This window comes from Heloderma suspectum, chromosome 1, assembly GCF_057233095.1.
Source record: "Heloderma suspectum isolate Gila_16-S chromosome 1, 16-S_ref, whole genome shotgun sequence".
NCBI lineage: Eukaryota > Metazoa > Chordata > Lepidosauria > Squamata > Helodermatidae > Heloderma > Heloderma suspectum.
Window position 1 is genome coordinate 286836784 of NC_139458.1, and position 15709 is coordinate 286852492.

The following is a 15709-nucleotide window of genomic DNA, read 5'->3' on the forward strand; positions in this document are numbered from 1 at the left end:
CGCCAATTAGAGCTGACAGCACTGGGCTAGATGAACCAAGAACTCGGGTTCCCTCGCCCTGTTCAAAAAGTATAAAGGAATGAATAAGCTTGCCATTTTGCAAAAGAAAAGGCAACATACTTTGTTTTGTTGTTGTTGTTTTACTTTATATGGAATATTTTAATGCAAGAACTTAATGCCCTTTAAAACAATGTAACGCCAAAAAAAGAGCAATGTTTGCTCAACATTCTACATTGTTGTTGATTTTAATCCAGGGAGGGAATCATTTCATTTCATTTCATTGCCTACTGATTTGCAATATTTGCATTCTGGCAAGCAGCCTTGATACTATTCTTAATCAGCCTTGAAAACTTTCAGCACAGTTGCTACATATGCATCGTCAGGAGGTGGTTTCCTTTGGCTTCCAGGTTGCAGGAACTTCTTAATGGTGGGAAGGTTGCTCGTTGTTGCTTTGAAAGCCTACGGCATAATAATAAGGAGGAGGAAGGGGAGGATAATGATAATAAACAGAATTGTTTCTTGAGTCTAGACTAAAGTCCTTTTAAATAATCTTTTAAAATACAATTTAAAGAACTGCTTAGAAAGGAACTGCTCCAAAATAAACCAGCCACCAAAAGGTGAGACTTTTTTTGTCATGTAAAAGATTAGCTATCTTGTGTTATCTGTAGGGTGTGGTTGTCACTTCCCCATAGCTGTATCCAATTCTATGAATCTGAGTGGTTTAATGCCTAAGCCTGAACCAGCACAAATATAATGGGAGTGGGAGTCTGCACCATGCAGCCCACTAACAAATTACCTGTAGTTGAGGGAATGGTGCAAGCACATCATTGTTTTTCTCCTCTACCATTAAAATGGCTTCAAGCAGTTGTACATCTGCCCAGCTGAAGTGATTGCCAACAAGAAACTCTTGCCCATGCTGTTTCAGAGCCTAAAAAATTAAGAAGAATGCTATTTATCTGGGTAAAAATAGATATTGACTAAATTCTTAGAAAGCGGGCAGATTCTTCTCTTCTCATAACCTGCTAGCTACATTTCTCTTAGGGTACAATCCTATGCATGTTTAGATAGAAAGTCCTACAAGACCCAGTTGTAGGACTTTTTTCTGTCTAAACATGCATAGGATTGTGCTATTAATGGTTTATTGGTTTATATTGGCCAGCTAGGGCATTCCCTATATGAAGAGAATATATCCATACACATCAAACGTTGAAAACTGGAGAATGAAATATAGAAAGCAGCAAGAGAAGAAGTCAGTCTCCTTGGACATCCCGTCTCTGGAATGATAGTCATGTCAGTGTTACTTAAACAAAAGAAATTTAAAGATCAGTTGGACAAGCAACTTAACAACTGGATTTTATTACAAATGCTGAAAGGCCAAACACCCAAAGCCTGGCCCAATGAGCTTCTGCCAACACTGTCTTCCTAGAACAGGGGTAGGCAACATGGTGCCTGTGGGCACCAATGTGCCCCCCAGACGCCATCCTTGGAGCCCATTGAGGTGCCTTGCTCCTCCCAGTTTTTATTTTAAAATATTTTTGTATTTTCATACTGGCAGCTGGGATGGCTTCAAAGCGAAGTGGGAGCCTCTAGCTGCTGCCGTCGCAATTTCCCATGAATGCCTCTGGGAAGGTGACTTGTCCTTTGTGACTAGCCAGGCCCACCCACAGCAGCCATTTTATGGTTGTGCCCAGGACAGTTTCTCAAATTTCCAAATGTGTCCATGGGTGCCAAAGGGTACCTATACCTGTCCTAGAGTGTAGCTATCAGGAATGATTTCTCTGAGGAGGCATTTCAGTGCAAATTTTAGTGTGACTAAGAAATGTTGGTAAACTGCCTTCAAAGTAAACTATTAGCAAAATGCCTGTCATCATGATGGGTGGGATACGTGTGGGCAAGATATGCGAAACCCTCTGGGGTGGCGTGCTCATCTGACTCGCTGGTCCCCAGTCAATGAGACCAAGCCAAGCCACCTAGTGTCAGTGTGGTATATGATAGGTTTTGCCCTTATCCAGTTGCAGCTCTTTAGTTTTCCTTATAGGGATTGACTTGTGTGAGAAAAAGTAAAGAATTGCCCTTGGGAATAGATCTGTTCCCTGCTACTGGTGGAGACTGCAGATGGTGACAACCAAGCCTTCTCCTATCTGCACAGCCCCATCTCTTCATCTGCATAGCCTCATCCCAAGTCCTGTTTCTTGGCCACACAGTCCTGTGATGGAACATTGGCAACATCTTTTTATATGGACAAGTAGGACTTGCCAGAAAATGTTGCCATGTAGAGTGCTTCTGTTCAGTGTTCCAGTCAGTCAGCTGTGTCCTCCTCCAGGATACTCCATTCCATTCCCACTGGCTTTCCATTTTCCCTCCAACATTCAGTCATCCATCTGAGGCCACTGCAAACATTTGGTCCTCATTGTGCTGTTTTTGACATCTCTCCTTCCCCTTAGGATTTTCCCCCTAAAGATTTTGTGCACTTCTGCAAACCTTGGGGTTCTCCTGGGCATGCTGAGACTGCCCTTATGAGTGTGGGTGGTGTCACCTGGGCTACATAAATACTGGTACTAGAAGAATTGAAATCACTATTAGTATAAAGGGAGGGGCAGATGGATATATGATGTTGTGTTTAGTAGAATGGCCATAGATTTGTGGTCAATGTTTAGAAGCCCTTCCTGCTCAGATCTGAATTCCTGAAAGGACAGATTTAATACCTTCCCCTGGATCTATGTAGCCTCCATCCCCAGCTACTCAACACTTATATCTAGTGATGATGTTCAAAAACAGTCCATCTTCAATTTGATAACAAAGTTAGAAAAGCCACCACAGGAGAATTTTGCGGTGGAGGGTGAGGGTATGATGACTGTTGAGTGGAATGCCCTGCCCAGGCAGAGGCATGGCAAGATAATATCCTGTCTCACTCTATACGTCAGAAGAGTTTCAGGACACTGTAAAACCCACCTGGTGTTTTTAGGGCACAATCCAGGGAGCCTGGTGGCTCCAATGTCAGTGGGGCTGTGAATACACTTGGGGTTTCAGTTAGAACCACTCAGAACTCTAAAGAAGCTAGCCAAGGTAGCCCCAAAATGGGCTCAGCACCTTGGATAGCTCCTTCAGAGTTCTGGCTGGTTCTAACTGAAACCCAGAGCAGATTCACACAGACATCAGAGCCAGCATTCTGCATTGACAATCCTATGCAGGTTTAGACAGAAAAAAGCCCTACAACTCCCAGCGTGCCCCACTGAGGCACACTGGGAGTTGTAGGACTTTTTTCTGTCTAAACATGCATAGGATTGCACCCTTAAGGAGCTAATAAAAACATTCCTCCCGATTAGATATCTATTCTAAGGCCTGTGCCATTTGTCCAAAGTAATGTGTACTTGATAATAGAAGGTATAATTGGCAACATACCTTTTCAAAGACCGGAAAATACCTGGTTGTGGCCTTCTCGATGATTGAAGCAAGCTGCTTTTCCTTTTGCTCAGGTGGAGAGAATGGATACATCAGTATCATTCCCATCAGGTCCATTGTTCCTTCCACATAAATGTCAATTCTGTGTGGATGAAACGTCACCTTTTAAATGGAAACTTATTAAGAATGCATGTATTTTCTTAAAGAGAAAGGATACATTTGAACATACATTAAATTAAGCTTAGCTGAAATTAGTCCTTAAACAACAAGAGGAAGGCCTACAGCTCATAATAGACAGTGGGCTTCTTCACACAGAGCTTTTATCCTGCTTTTGAGATTGCTCAGTCAACGGAGGTTTGGGAGCCGTTTAGATGACATTGTCAACCTCCAGGGCATCTCCCACACTAAATGACCTTTATTCCGTTTTTTTAAAGATTGGAGATAATGAGCTATCTAATTACCGTGCTCGAGTTCCCTCGTAAAAAAAGGAGATGCTGGTGTAGGCTGGTGTAGAGATGCTCAGAGATAATGCGTAAGGGAACCAGGTCTTTCTAATTCCTTTTCCAGTATCTTGAAGGAATCTTATATCTTGTTCCCTGCTAAAGCACCAGCTTTTATCATTGCCCTTTGGTTTATTATCCATTGAACTTTTCAGTATTTGGTGCAAATGACAAGTCTCTTATCATCTGTTCAATCGACATTAATGTCATTGCTTCTGTGGTGTTCTATCCTCACCAGAGTAACATGACTATGCCTCATGGCTGGGGCAGCTGCTACTACAACAATACCTGATGGCCGCTCCTGCACTGGCACTAAAAGTGGGCACAAGAATGCCAGCTGTGCCCTCACTCTGGTCTTCAGAGCAAATGTTTAGGAATATCTGTTCTACACACACACACACACACACACACACACACCTTTGCTATGCCACAGAAATGACTAAGACTCTTCCTTCCCCCTTCACATCTAATTCTGTTCTTCATGAATATACAGCAAAACCAAACTGTTCCAGTTCTGCTTAGATGTAGTCTCTTGTATGGTACTGCACAGAACTGGCACTGAAGAGGAGTATCTGTGCTTTCATTTTACCAGGGTAGAATTTGTACATGAGATGCCCAAGAGAGTTATCAGTAGTCACTGGTACACTAGAGCTGGGGTCTCCAACATGGTGCCCATGGCTACCAGTATACCCACAGATGCCTCTCTTGGCACTCACCTCTCCTGATTTTTATTTTATTTCTTAAGATTCTTTTTAATTAAAAATGATTTTTTAAAACTGGGACGCAGGCCTGTTGCAAAGTGAAGGGCTGCCCTCCAGCATCATCTTCATTTCATTTTGGCAGAGGGGATTGTGTCTTGGAGCTCAGCCCCCACCTCTGCCTTGTACTTAGGTTCATGGGCAACTTACTTTTCTTTTAGTCTCACTAGTTTGCCATCTGGGAAATAAATATTTTCCGACCAGCCCTGCCTACTATGGTAGCCATTTTATGAATGGGCAAGCCCACCCCATGGTAGCTATTTTGTGAGAAGTTTGCGGGTCCTTTGCATGATGTTGTAAACCTCAAGGACATCTCCTGAGGTTTTTCCCAGTTATCCCGCCTTAAGAAAGAGTGGACATAAGCTGGAATATAAAGATAACCCGCCATGTCTGCAGAGTGTAATGCCAGCGTATTGCAATAATTCTGCCACTAGATGGTGCTGTTCCATTGGAAAACATAGAAAGCCTCCACAAGGCTGCTGAGAAAGGGCATTTTCAATTCCAAGTCATGTTTAAAGGAGCCCATCCTAATCGCGCCACAGAAACGGAAATAAAATGCTTTGGTAGGACTGTGGGATTTCCCCTTAATGTAGAGACACTCTCTCTCAAAATTCCAGATGTGAATTTCAGATGTGAATGTGAACACCAGCCCAAAAAGGTTGGGGATCCCCACGCTAGAGAATCAGGCAGGCACTAGTAAACACTGATATTGGCAATGGCAAAAATGCAGTTAGCGTGACTGTATAGTTTGGCCAAGAGACAGAACTGAACATTTCTAGGTGGAATTAGTTGATCCTGAGAGCACACCCTTAGCAGTGGGGGAACTGCACAAATAACTTCCAATGTGCCCTACTTATATTTACTACAAATATTACAAGGACATCACAAGCATCCAGCCTGTCTCATCCAAAGGAAGGCAAACCTGTTAATTCTACTGCCAGTAAAAGTGGATAAGGTTGCCCACTTAAAAGTCAGGAGCACATAACAACAGGATGCTAATGAGTGACATAGGATGAGCAATAACATTCACATGCATATACTAGGGATTTTAGGACTATTTTTGACATCAAACTAGAAGCCAGAATGTTCTAGGATCTCTGTAACAGGCAGCTGCTTCTCTTTCATAGTCAAGGTATATTTGGGTGCATGTGTGAATGAATGCTATAGCACTATAACAGAGTCTTCTAATAGAGGTCTCAAGTATAGTAAAAAGAATCATGATACAGTACTGTGCTCTTTCTTTCAGGTCCTTCCCATGGAGATTATATTTCCCTGCTATGTAGTTAAGAATGGCCTTGGTCTGGACTAACTTCAGTCCATCCATCTCCACTAATGGGACTTGATCAAACAGCAAGTAGCCATCTTTAGGAAAGAGAAGCAAAACATAAAGTTACTGATCAGTCGTATGCCATGATATGATAGTTTGTGAGATAAAGGAAATATGGCCAGATTCAGCCATAGTTAAGCACTTCTAAGTTAGCAACTGGCCTTACCTTCTGCCAAAAGGCAACTAGGCAAGTAGCCTGAATAGCAAATCTACTATCATTAAAATTCAAAATGAATTTTAAGCCGTGCACCTCATGTCTTACAAATAGACTGGAAACACTTCAAGAGTCAGGGGAGAGTTGAGTTGCTTCTTTTCTTATGAAGAATTATGGTAGTGTTTTCAATGTCCACCGCTGTTTTACAGTGCTTATATTATTAATCTTTATTCCCCTCAAATAAATAGGAAACTGTTGCTGATGCAGCCAGAAATTTGCTCAAAACCACCCAATGGCTGCATTCACACATAAGGATATGCCAGGATTTCTGGCTTATCCTTGCATACTGTGAACAAGCAGCATGTTGGTGTACACAGCCCATTTGCTCCTGTGTTGCTCCTCTCTTCATGCAAGTGGGTAAAACTAGGGTTTGTTGTTGGCTTATGAATCTTATCTTGTTAGGGACCAACAAACCAGGATTCCCTGTTTGGACGTCATGATAACTATCCCTTCCTGGCTAGTTTTACCTGCTCATGCAAAGGGAGAAGCAAAGCAAAAGTGACCAGGCTGGGAGCTCTTTCACAGTAAGCCAGGATAAGCCAGGAATTGTGGGTTATCATTATGTTCGAGTGGGACTATTCATTAATTCACTAATTAAGCCATTAATTCGTAGAATCTGAGCCAAACATATAATTCATGGAATGAGCTCTAATGCCTTTCCTACCTCTCCCGGATGGCTTTTTCTTAAGATCATAAAACAATGATTTTCCTGAAGCAATCCATGAAGCTGAAGTCAGCAGAAACAGGAGCATCCCCTACCATTACTGCTTAGCATTTCATTCTCTGTTTCTCTCACTAGTATCAGCAACCTCTTGTGGTCCCAAGTAGGAAGGGGTCAGAAGGACTGCCCAGAAGAATCAGAAAATGTTGCTAAGCAAAATGTCAGGCATTGTTTTAAATATGACTCATAACCCCAGCCTCCCATCAGGTTTACAGCAGCATTCTTAGAATCAACCACACCTTTTAATGTATACAAATTTGTACAAGCTCAGGCTGTTTGAATAACACAGGGCCTGGAGCCATCTTATAATCTGCCATGCACCAATTATGTCAAGCAAAATATATTGAAGTAATATTGTTCAAGAAAGGTGTGTTATAATGGTGTAATCCACAGCCCATTTACTCAAATAAAGTGGCTTTAGAGTAACAGCTTGTCGATTGTGGCCTTGGTCTAGAGCAGGGGTAGGCAACATGGTGCAGATGGATGCAGTGTAGCCCCAGGCACCATCCTTGGTGCCCACCAAGGCACCCTACACCTCCCAATTCTTATTTAAAATATTAGTATTTCCTTACTGGCAGCTGGGATCCCTTCAGAGTGAAGTGGGAGCCTCTAGCAGCTGCCATCTTCAGGAATGCCTCTGGGAAGGTGACTTGTCCTTTGTGACTCGCCATGCCCACCTGTGGCAGCCATTTTATGGGTGTGCCCAGGACAGTTTCTCCAATTTCCAACTAAGCCTATGGGTCCCAAAAGTTGCACACCCCTGGTCTAGAGCAGGGGTGCACAACCTTTTCAGCCCCAAGGGCCACATGTGGTGTCTGCTAGGGTGCCGGGGGCTGCACAGGCGCACCCTCGCACATACATGCGCACATACACGCATTCACATATTCACACACTCCTATACATGATGCATGTATCCACTCAATCACACACACACTCATGCACAGACATATTTAAAGCCCACCCACCCTGGCCTGATCACTCTTTTCCCACCATTATCAGTGGCCAAAAAGCAGTGATCCAGGCATTGTTGGGGTAGTCAGGAGATGACGCAGCAGCTCCTCCCCGCCGCAGCCCCCCTGAGCCGACCGTTGCTTTACTGCTGCTGCTAGTGTTCTTAGCAAGAGGCGCTGTTGAGCATTTCTTGCTCTATGCGCATGCATGGATGTTTTTTGTATGACGCGGAAGGCTGAAGGAAGGCAGGATAAAACATGTTCAAAACAAAGTAACAAGTAAATTGTACTTGTTTGTACAATTTACTTGTTACTTTGTTTTGAACATGTTTTACATTTTTTTGAACATGTTTTGAACATGTTTTACATGTTTTTTGAACATGTACACTCCTTCTGATATAGTTTTTACATTCACATTTTAGCCGTGGAATGTTTATTTTTTTAAAAAGTGTCTTTTGTGACATATGTGAGTATGCCCTTGGGTGGTAATAAATTATACTTTTTTCTCAGATAGTGGGTTTGAAAGAGGCTCTGCATGCAGAGTTATCGCACTTTAACCTGTAGTAAAAATGCTCTGCAGATTTCCATGATGTCAAAAACCCAAAAAACCTTTTTGACCAAAGGCAGCAGTGAGGCAAAAGAAATGTGCATGCACACTGTGAGGAGTGACACCTTCCCTCAAACCACTTTCAGCTCTCTTAAAAACTGTCTATATCCAGCCTAAGAGTTCAGTCGTGTGTATCTAACTGAAGTACAAATAGTGACTGTGTGGGGCCAGGCCGTCACCTCTGTGCATCCCTCTCTATGAAATATCTGTTGGAAAAGCTCTCGTGCACCCTATTCCCGAGGTGCTCAGAATACGGAAAATAAGCCCTGTCAGATGCAAGGGAGCAGCATGCAGCAATCGTTTTAGCTGCCCACATACCTTCACAGAAACCTGAAGACATCATGTTAAATATATTTTAAAAACTGACTCAATTGAGAGGTGTGAGGAATATGTCATCTGGAAAAGCAGTCAAATCCCACTAATCTGTTCAAGAATAACCTTGTAGATAATTTACACGTTTTACTAAATCTAAGCAAACAGCAACATGTAGAAAAGCTATTTATAAGTTGGATTTGTACTTGTTCTCACGAGGGTTTAACTACAATTATGTGAAAACTGATCTTAGCTATATGATACAGTGCTGATCAAAACTAGTTCACCTTTTATTAATTTCAAATACTGTTCTCTTGTTTCCAAAAATGCTTCTTCAAACTGGAAAAAAACAAAAGATGACAAGTTATTTTTATTCCTATATTTTATTTATTTATTACATTTCTGTACCGCCCAATAGCCAAAGCTCTCTGGGCGGTTATGCATGTTCCTTTCATTGCCTAGGTTTATTGCATGGATAATAGTGTAGATGCATGGTTAAGAACATGAGCTGTGGGTTGTGAAATCTCCAGTTCAAAGCTCAGGGTAATCAAGAACACTTATTTGATAACCAATCTGGTGCCATTTGATTTCTAAAACAAATTAAAAAGAAAAAGCAGCAAACCTCAACTCCAGCTGCTGCTAACAACCACCGTATGGATTCCATTCGTCCTCTGCCTTTAAAGTAAGTAAGTTTGGGTTTCCCAGACATATTTCCAAGTTGATGGTTTCCTGATAAAGATATTGCAGTGGAGAAAAAATAATAATGTAATATAAACCACCATTAAACAAATTAAATTGATTTTGCTAAACAGTTTGATTGAATGAGGAAAAACTCCAATAAATAAAAATGGAGAATATAGCAAGAGAGCTAGCAGGCTGCACGTTCTTCTTGTTGCAATATCCTTCTGGGATGGGCAACTAGTGGTGCTCCAGATGTTTTAGCCTACAACGATCCCTCACCGTTAGCTATGCTGGCTAGGGCTGATGGGAGTTGTAGGCTAAAACAGCTGGACGGCCACAAGTTGCTCATCCCTGAGTAGGACTGCCAGATTTCGAAAGACTGCAATCCCAGGAACACCAGGATAAGCTAGACTGGCCATATATGAATTGTCAAAAAAGAGGAAATGCGCCCGCCAAAAAGAGGACAAAAGAAGACAGTTATGTGCATAAAATTAGCATATACTAATGCATATGTATAGATGCAAATTTAGAATTAATTATTATAATTTGAATAAAAATACACTATATTTCTCCATAGTGGAGAAGGCTGTGACCAGGTGACCTGTGTGCCTGGCTGTTCAGTCTGCTTGTTGATGGGCAACAGTTCTTTTAGCTGGGATTGGACAGGGTAGCCCTTCAGTTAGAGGACACCTTCAAACAGAGGACTGTCCTCTGTAAAAGAAATGTCCAGACATGTGCCTAGCCTCTACCTGGCCTCGGACGCTTACCTCCTTCCTTGTTTCTCTGGCACTGCCATGAGGAGTTGGAAGCTTTTGCTTCCATCTGATTTATTAATGACAGTTTGCTGCATTGTCCAAATCTAACAAACTATGGTTAAACTAAACTATGGTTTGTTTGAAAGAAGCCATGCCACAGAATGATAACTGATTAAAAAAGCCTGGTATGCCAGCAAATATATAGAACCTGCTAGAATTCTATGGATTAGGCCTTAACAGCTATTCTATAATGGATAATGTTGGGCCACCATAATCCTAGGCCAAGTTCAGACATGATGATCTCAGGCTGATAAACTATTTTTTATTGTAACCTTCCCCTATCTGATGCCCTCCAGATGTTTTGACTACAACTCCCAGCATCTCTGACCATTGGCCATACTGGCTGGGGCTGATGGGGGTTGCAATCCAAAACATCTGGAGGGCACATGTTGGGGAAGCCTTGAGAGTGAGGTTGTGGGCCTCCTCACCCCTCTCCTCTTCTCCTCACACACCCAGCTTCACCACTTGTATTCTGCCTTATTAAAATAGTTTCCTGTGACGTCTGAACTGGGAAACTGTGGTTTAAAGACTGCCTATAAGCATGATTTGAAACCAGGATGGTTGTTTGCCTGAGACTGTTATGTTTGAGCCAGGCCATCATGCTCTTAATGGCAATGCCTAATACAAAGTGAGATCCTGGCTTGGAGAGCAAAAAGAGCAGCAGTGTGGGAAGTATTATAAACTAAGCAACCAGATACTGATTCAGTCACAGGTATTAGTAGCCAAAGGGTGGATGAAAACTTGATCTAAACCCAATGCCAAGATTTACATTGTCCTCAGAATTGGAGGGATTAGATGCTGCTATGAGTTCATCAGTCTGTAAACATATCACAGCCCAGAAGTTCTGGGCAGTGCTTATTTTAAGACTGGAGATAAATCCACCACATATTGAATGTAGTTGTAAGAGACAAACAAAATGAAGAGATCTCCTGTAGGACAAAATTGTGTCTTTGAATTCACATCTTGAAGTTCTGTCAAATATTATATATATATGTATGTATGTATGTATGTATGTATGTATATATATTTAAGGTCTTCGTTTCCTTTTACCTAGCAAGATAGATAAGCTTTTCAACAGAGGAGCATCAGGATTGGGGATGGGTGATCCCCACATCACACTTCCAGTGATAGTTTTAAAAGGGTGCAATGTGCAATGTGCTGTTAACAGTGGTGTTCAATGTATCAAAGCAACATAAAGCAGGTATTTAATTAGGCAAACAGGCGCAGTTTGGATCTTGTATGAGACATAAATGCAGTGCATGCTACTAACTCTTACACAGAAATGAGAAGATGAGCAGCAGAGCTCTATGAGTACAGCTTTGCTTTTGGAGTCCGTTTTCTGTGGTTAAACAGTAGTAGCTTCTCAATATCAAAACAGGAAACTGATGCCATCTGTGCTTCGCTTCTACATACCGAACTACATGCAGTACATATTGTGCAATCTACATTGCACTGAATCACATGGTAAGGGCCCATTGATTGAAATGATTCCACGTTACAACCGCAGCGGGTAACTGCAGAATATTTACTACCTACTGGAAGAGCTACTTTGTGAATGTGTACACAATCAAGAAGAAAAAAATTGCCATCAACCTGGCATTTAGTGTAGAATCCTAAGAAGTCAAGTCCATTTTGAGATACAGTGTTTACATGAAAGGTTGGCTCTATACCCTAACTTTTAAATGATTTGAATCTGAATTATTTTATCGAAAATGCACAAGTAATTTGAGATTGGCAGCTGAAGGCAGTGGAATGTTACAGTGGGCCTTCTTTTGTATTTTATCAGGGAAAGAAAAGTCAGGATGAGATTCTCAGCAAGGGCTCAAGCCTGCTCTTGGATATAGCCATGACTAACTGCAAAGCAGCAGCATTTGTAAAGAGCACTTGTGCCTAGTTTTTAATATTTCATAATGGGCTGGATCCAGGCATACAGAGTGGCCGCATTGGAATCAATGAGGCTTATGTTATTCATGACTAACTTGAGTCCTAATGATTTAAATGGATCAGCTCTACGTATGACTAAATCTGGATCCAGCCCAATAACTACTGTAGTGACATTATTAGCAAAGGTCAAACGGTCGTCTTATTTATTTATTTATTTATTTATTGTATATCCTGCTTTTCCATCAAAAATGGCGCTCAAGGCAGATTTGTGCCTTTGACATGTGTACCTAATATACCCATTTCAATGTTTTTAAGCATAGGCTGCAATCCTATACACATTTATTTGGGAGTAAATCCCATTGAACCCAGTAGAACTTACTTATGAATAAACATGTATAGCATTGCACTGTCCATGTATAGAACCAGCAAGCTGTCCAAGTACAGGAAGCTGCCTGATGCCAGAAAAGGCTGTCTACCTTATCTGGTATAGGGGTGGGAAAATCATGCAATTTTTTAGTTCAACTAAATTCTTAGAAAATCACTTCAAAGCTCATTTCAGTTCACTTTTGTTTTCAGTCTGTTTACTGGCATGTTTGAATAGGAAAAGTGCACATTTCTGTGCATATTTTTAAAAACTGTGTGTATTTTCCCTCCCATTAACTAAAGCATGAAAATGCATAATTTTTGAAAAGTGTGTGTTTCAAAGTGCTTTAAAAATGCATGTTTTGAATGCAATCACAAGTTCAGGAATTTGCAAATATTTTGGGAGAACGTGTGCTTCCATTTGTGATGGGGGTTGGAAGCTGAGTAAATCAAGTGATCTGCAAACTGAAACAAAATGATGGTACATCCCTAACCCAGTATTGTCTATCTTGACTGACAGTAGCTTTCCAGGGCGTTCTCAATCAAAATAAGCTTCTTTATTTCCCTTTACCTATTTAGGCACTCCTGAGGAATATTCACACAGAGTCTGAAATATGGGTGCAATCCCACCTGCTCTCCCTAAATGGTGCTCCTAGCCTCCGCTTTGCTATTTGGTATGTGCGCTAAAGGCAGATGTCACTTGCAAATGTTCATATTTTCATGCAAAATGTTACTCCTCAAAAGGGACCACTCAGATATGTTGTCCACCTCGAATCACTTGTACTGTCTGATAGGCTATCACTTTAAATGCACACGTTCCACTTTTGTATCATCTCAACACACACTACAGTGGTTAGAATACACAGAAAATCATCTGTTTCTTCCTTTATAGTGCGAGACATTTTAAGTGTTTTTAAACCATAATACTGGGAGAAAGCCCCCCCCCTTTTGATGAGTTGTACAAACAGCCAATCAACAGATGGCACTGAATACATAAACAGGCCCAGAATTTAGGGCGTTTTGTAGCAAATAAAAATGAGGCAGGTGCGGAGTAATATTGACACTGTGAGCTAGATGGAAAAGCCAACTTTTTTGAATATTTACAGCACGATCCCATGCATGCTTACTTGGGCGTCAATCCCATTATGCTCTGTCATGCTTACTTCCAGGAAAGTATGCCTACAGTGTTAGTCCTACTTAGGGTAGACCCATTGAAAGGAATCAGACTTAAGTTAGACTACCATTCAGTGCAATCCTATATATGTCTACTCAGAAGTAAGTCCCATTGACTTCAAAGGTACATAGTGCTAGAAAAGTGTGCTTAAGGACCGCAGTCTTAGGCTGCACCCATATGCCTACTTATCTGGGCGCATGCCCTATTGAACTCAGTGACACTTATTCCTGCCTAGAAACGCAAGGGATTGCACTGTTGGTCTTTGCTTACTCCCCTGCAAAAGGGATTGTGATACATTCCTCACCAGCATTTTTTCATCCATGACATTCTTCAATTAGATAACCCCAACAACAGCAAATAAAATTATGTACCATACAGAAAACCAGATTAAATCCCACCCCACTTTCTCACAGTAGAAGAGAAGGTCCTTTGATCTGGTGCTGCAGTCCAAAGCAAAGAACGCCAGTCTAAACTCCACTTCATGCGAAACACATAGCAAGCCACTTCTGGCTTACTAATGAACTGTACTTCTGCCCTCCCGCTTTCCTCCCCGCCACCCCGCTTGGTGCTTTCACTATGCCCTGGCTCAGGAACTGCATGCCTTATTCCCACTCACCTGGTTTTAATAGATTAAAATGTAATTATATAAATGTAACTATTTAATAGATTAAAATTTAATTATTATATCTCTCTGTTCTCCGGTCAAAGTCTGCAAGCAAACCACAAGGACTGTAAACCTGCAAGCAAAATAAAATATGTTTCTGTTGCTGCCAACAGTTTTATTAATATTTAACCCAGTAACCCCTCAGGAGCGAATTTAAAACAGCTTAAAGTTGAAAGTGTTGCTTAGCTTCATATTTACTCACCTCCTGGCTCCTGCAAACACAGGTGCTGATTTCTTTCAGCACTAGGAAAGTCTCCCTTCAAAGTTCTGCAAAGCAGGAAGCTGCACTTACTCTGGGGAAGTCTCCTCCTACTGTCTCGCCCTCCAAGAAAAAAAGGAATCTGCCTGCTTCAGTGAACGTCACAAAAGGGTTTTTTTAAAATGTTTTTTCCCATATGGCATTTATTGTTTTTTAAATGTAGTTTCCCCATAAAATACACTCAAAACAGGATTAATAAAACAGCTTAGGCTGATATACCAACAACTATCCCATGTGGCCCCTTCATGGATCACTGCCTTGTTGTGGCAAAAGGGCTTGCGTAACTCAGTGAAGCCATAAGCTATGCCGTGCAGGGCCACCCAAGACGGACAGGTCATGGTGGAGAGTTCTGACAAAATGTGGTCCACTGGAGAAGGAAATGGCAACCAACTCCAGTATTCCTGCCAAAAAAAACCCATGGAACGTATCACAAGGCTAAAAGAGATGACGCCGGAAGATGAGCCCCTCAGGCCGGAAGGTGTCCAATATACTACTGGGGAAGAGCAGAGGGAATTTCCAAGTAGCGCCAGAAATAGTGAAGCGGCTGGGCCAAAGCCAAAAGGACACTCAGCTGTGGATGTGTCTGGTGGTGAAAAGAAAATCCGATGCTGTAAAGAACAATATTGTTTAGGAACCTGGAATGTCAGATCAATGAATCAAGGTAAGCTGGAGGTGGTCAAACCTCCAATAGAGATGGCAAGATTGAACATCGACATCTTGGGAATCAGTGAACTAAAATGGACAAGCATGGGCGAATTTAATTCAGGTGACCATTATATCTACTACTGTGGGCAAGAATCCCTTAGAAGAAATGGAGTAGCACTCATAGTCAACAAAAGGGTGGGAAAAGCAGTACTCGGGTACAATCTCAAAAACGACAGAATGATCTCAGTCCGAATCCAAGGCAAACCATTCAACATCACAGTAATTCAAGTCTATGCCCCAACCGCTGATGCCGAAGAAGCTGAGGTTGATTGGTTCTATGAAGACCTACAACACCTTCTAGAACTAACACACAAAAAAGATGTCTTCTTCATCATAGGGGATTGGAATGCTAAAGTAGGAAGTCAAGAAATCA

The 15709-nt window shown here is 41.7% G+C and overlaps 1 protein-coding gene across 2 annotated transcripts; it reads right to left on the reverse strand.

Moving 5' to 3' along the window:
- Nucleotides 1–130: 130 nt before the first annotated feature.
- On the reverse strand, nt 131–14643 carry LOC146359187 (glutathione S-transferase A4-like). Of its 2 annotated transcripts, XM_084826811.1 has the most exons (8): nt 14575–14643; nt 14325–14445; nt 9414–9520; nt 9079–9130; nt 5890–6022; nt 3403–3544; nt 797–928; nt 131–459 (listed from the first exon to the last, which is right to left on the reverse strand). In XM_084826811.1, the coding sequence occupies exons 3-8, from the start codon at nt 9498–9500 to the stop codon at nt 334–336; spliced, it is 672 nt and encodes a 223-aa protein (XP_084682937.1). In that variant the 5' UTR covers nt 9501–9520; nt 14325–14445; nt 14575–14643; the 3' UTR covers nt 131–333. The 2 variants fall into 2 exon arrangements, with proteins under 2 accessions (XP_084682937.1, XP_084682936.1); XM_084826810.1 differs by lacking the exon at nt 14325–14445.
- Between the last annotated feature and the right edge of the window lie 1066 nt (nt 14644–15709).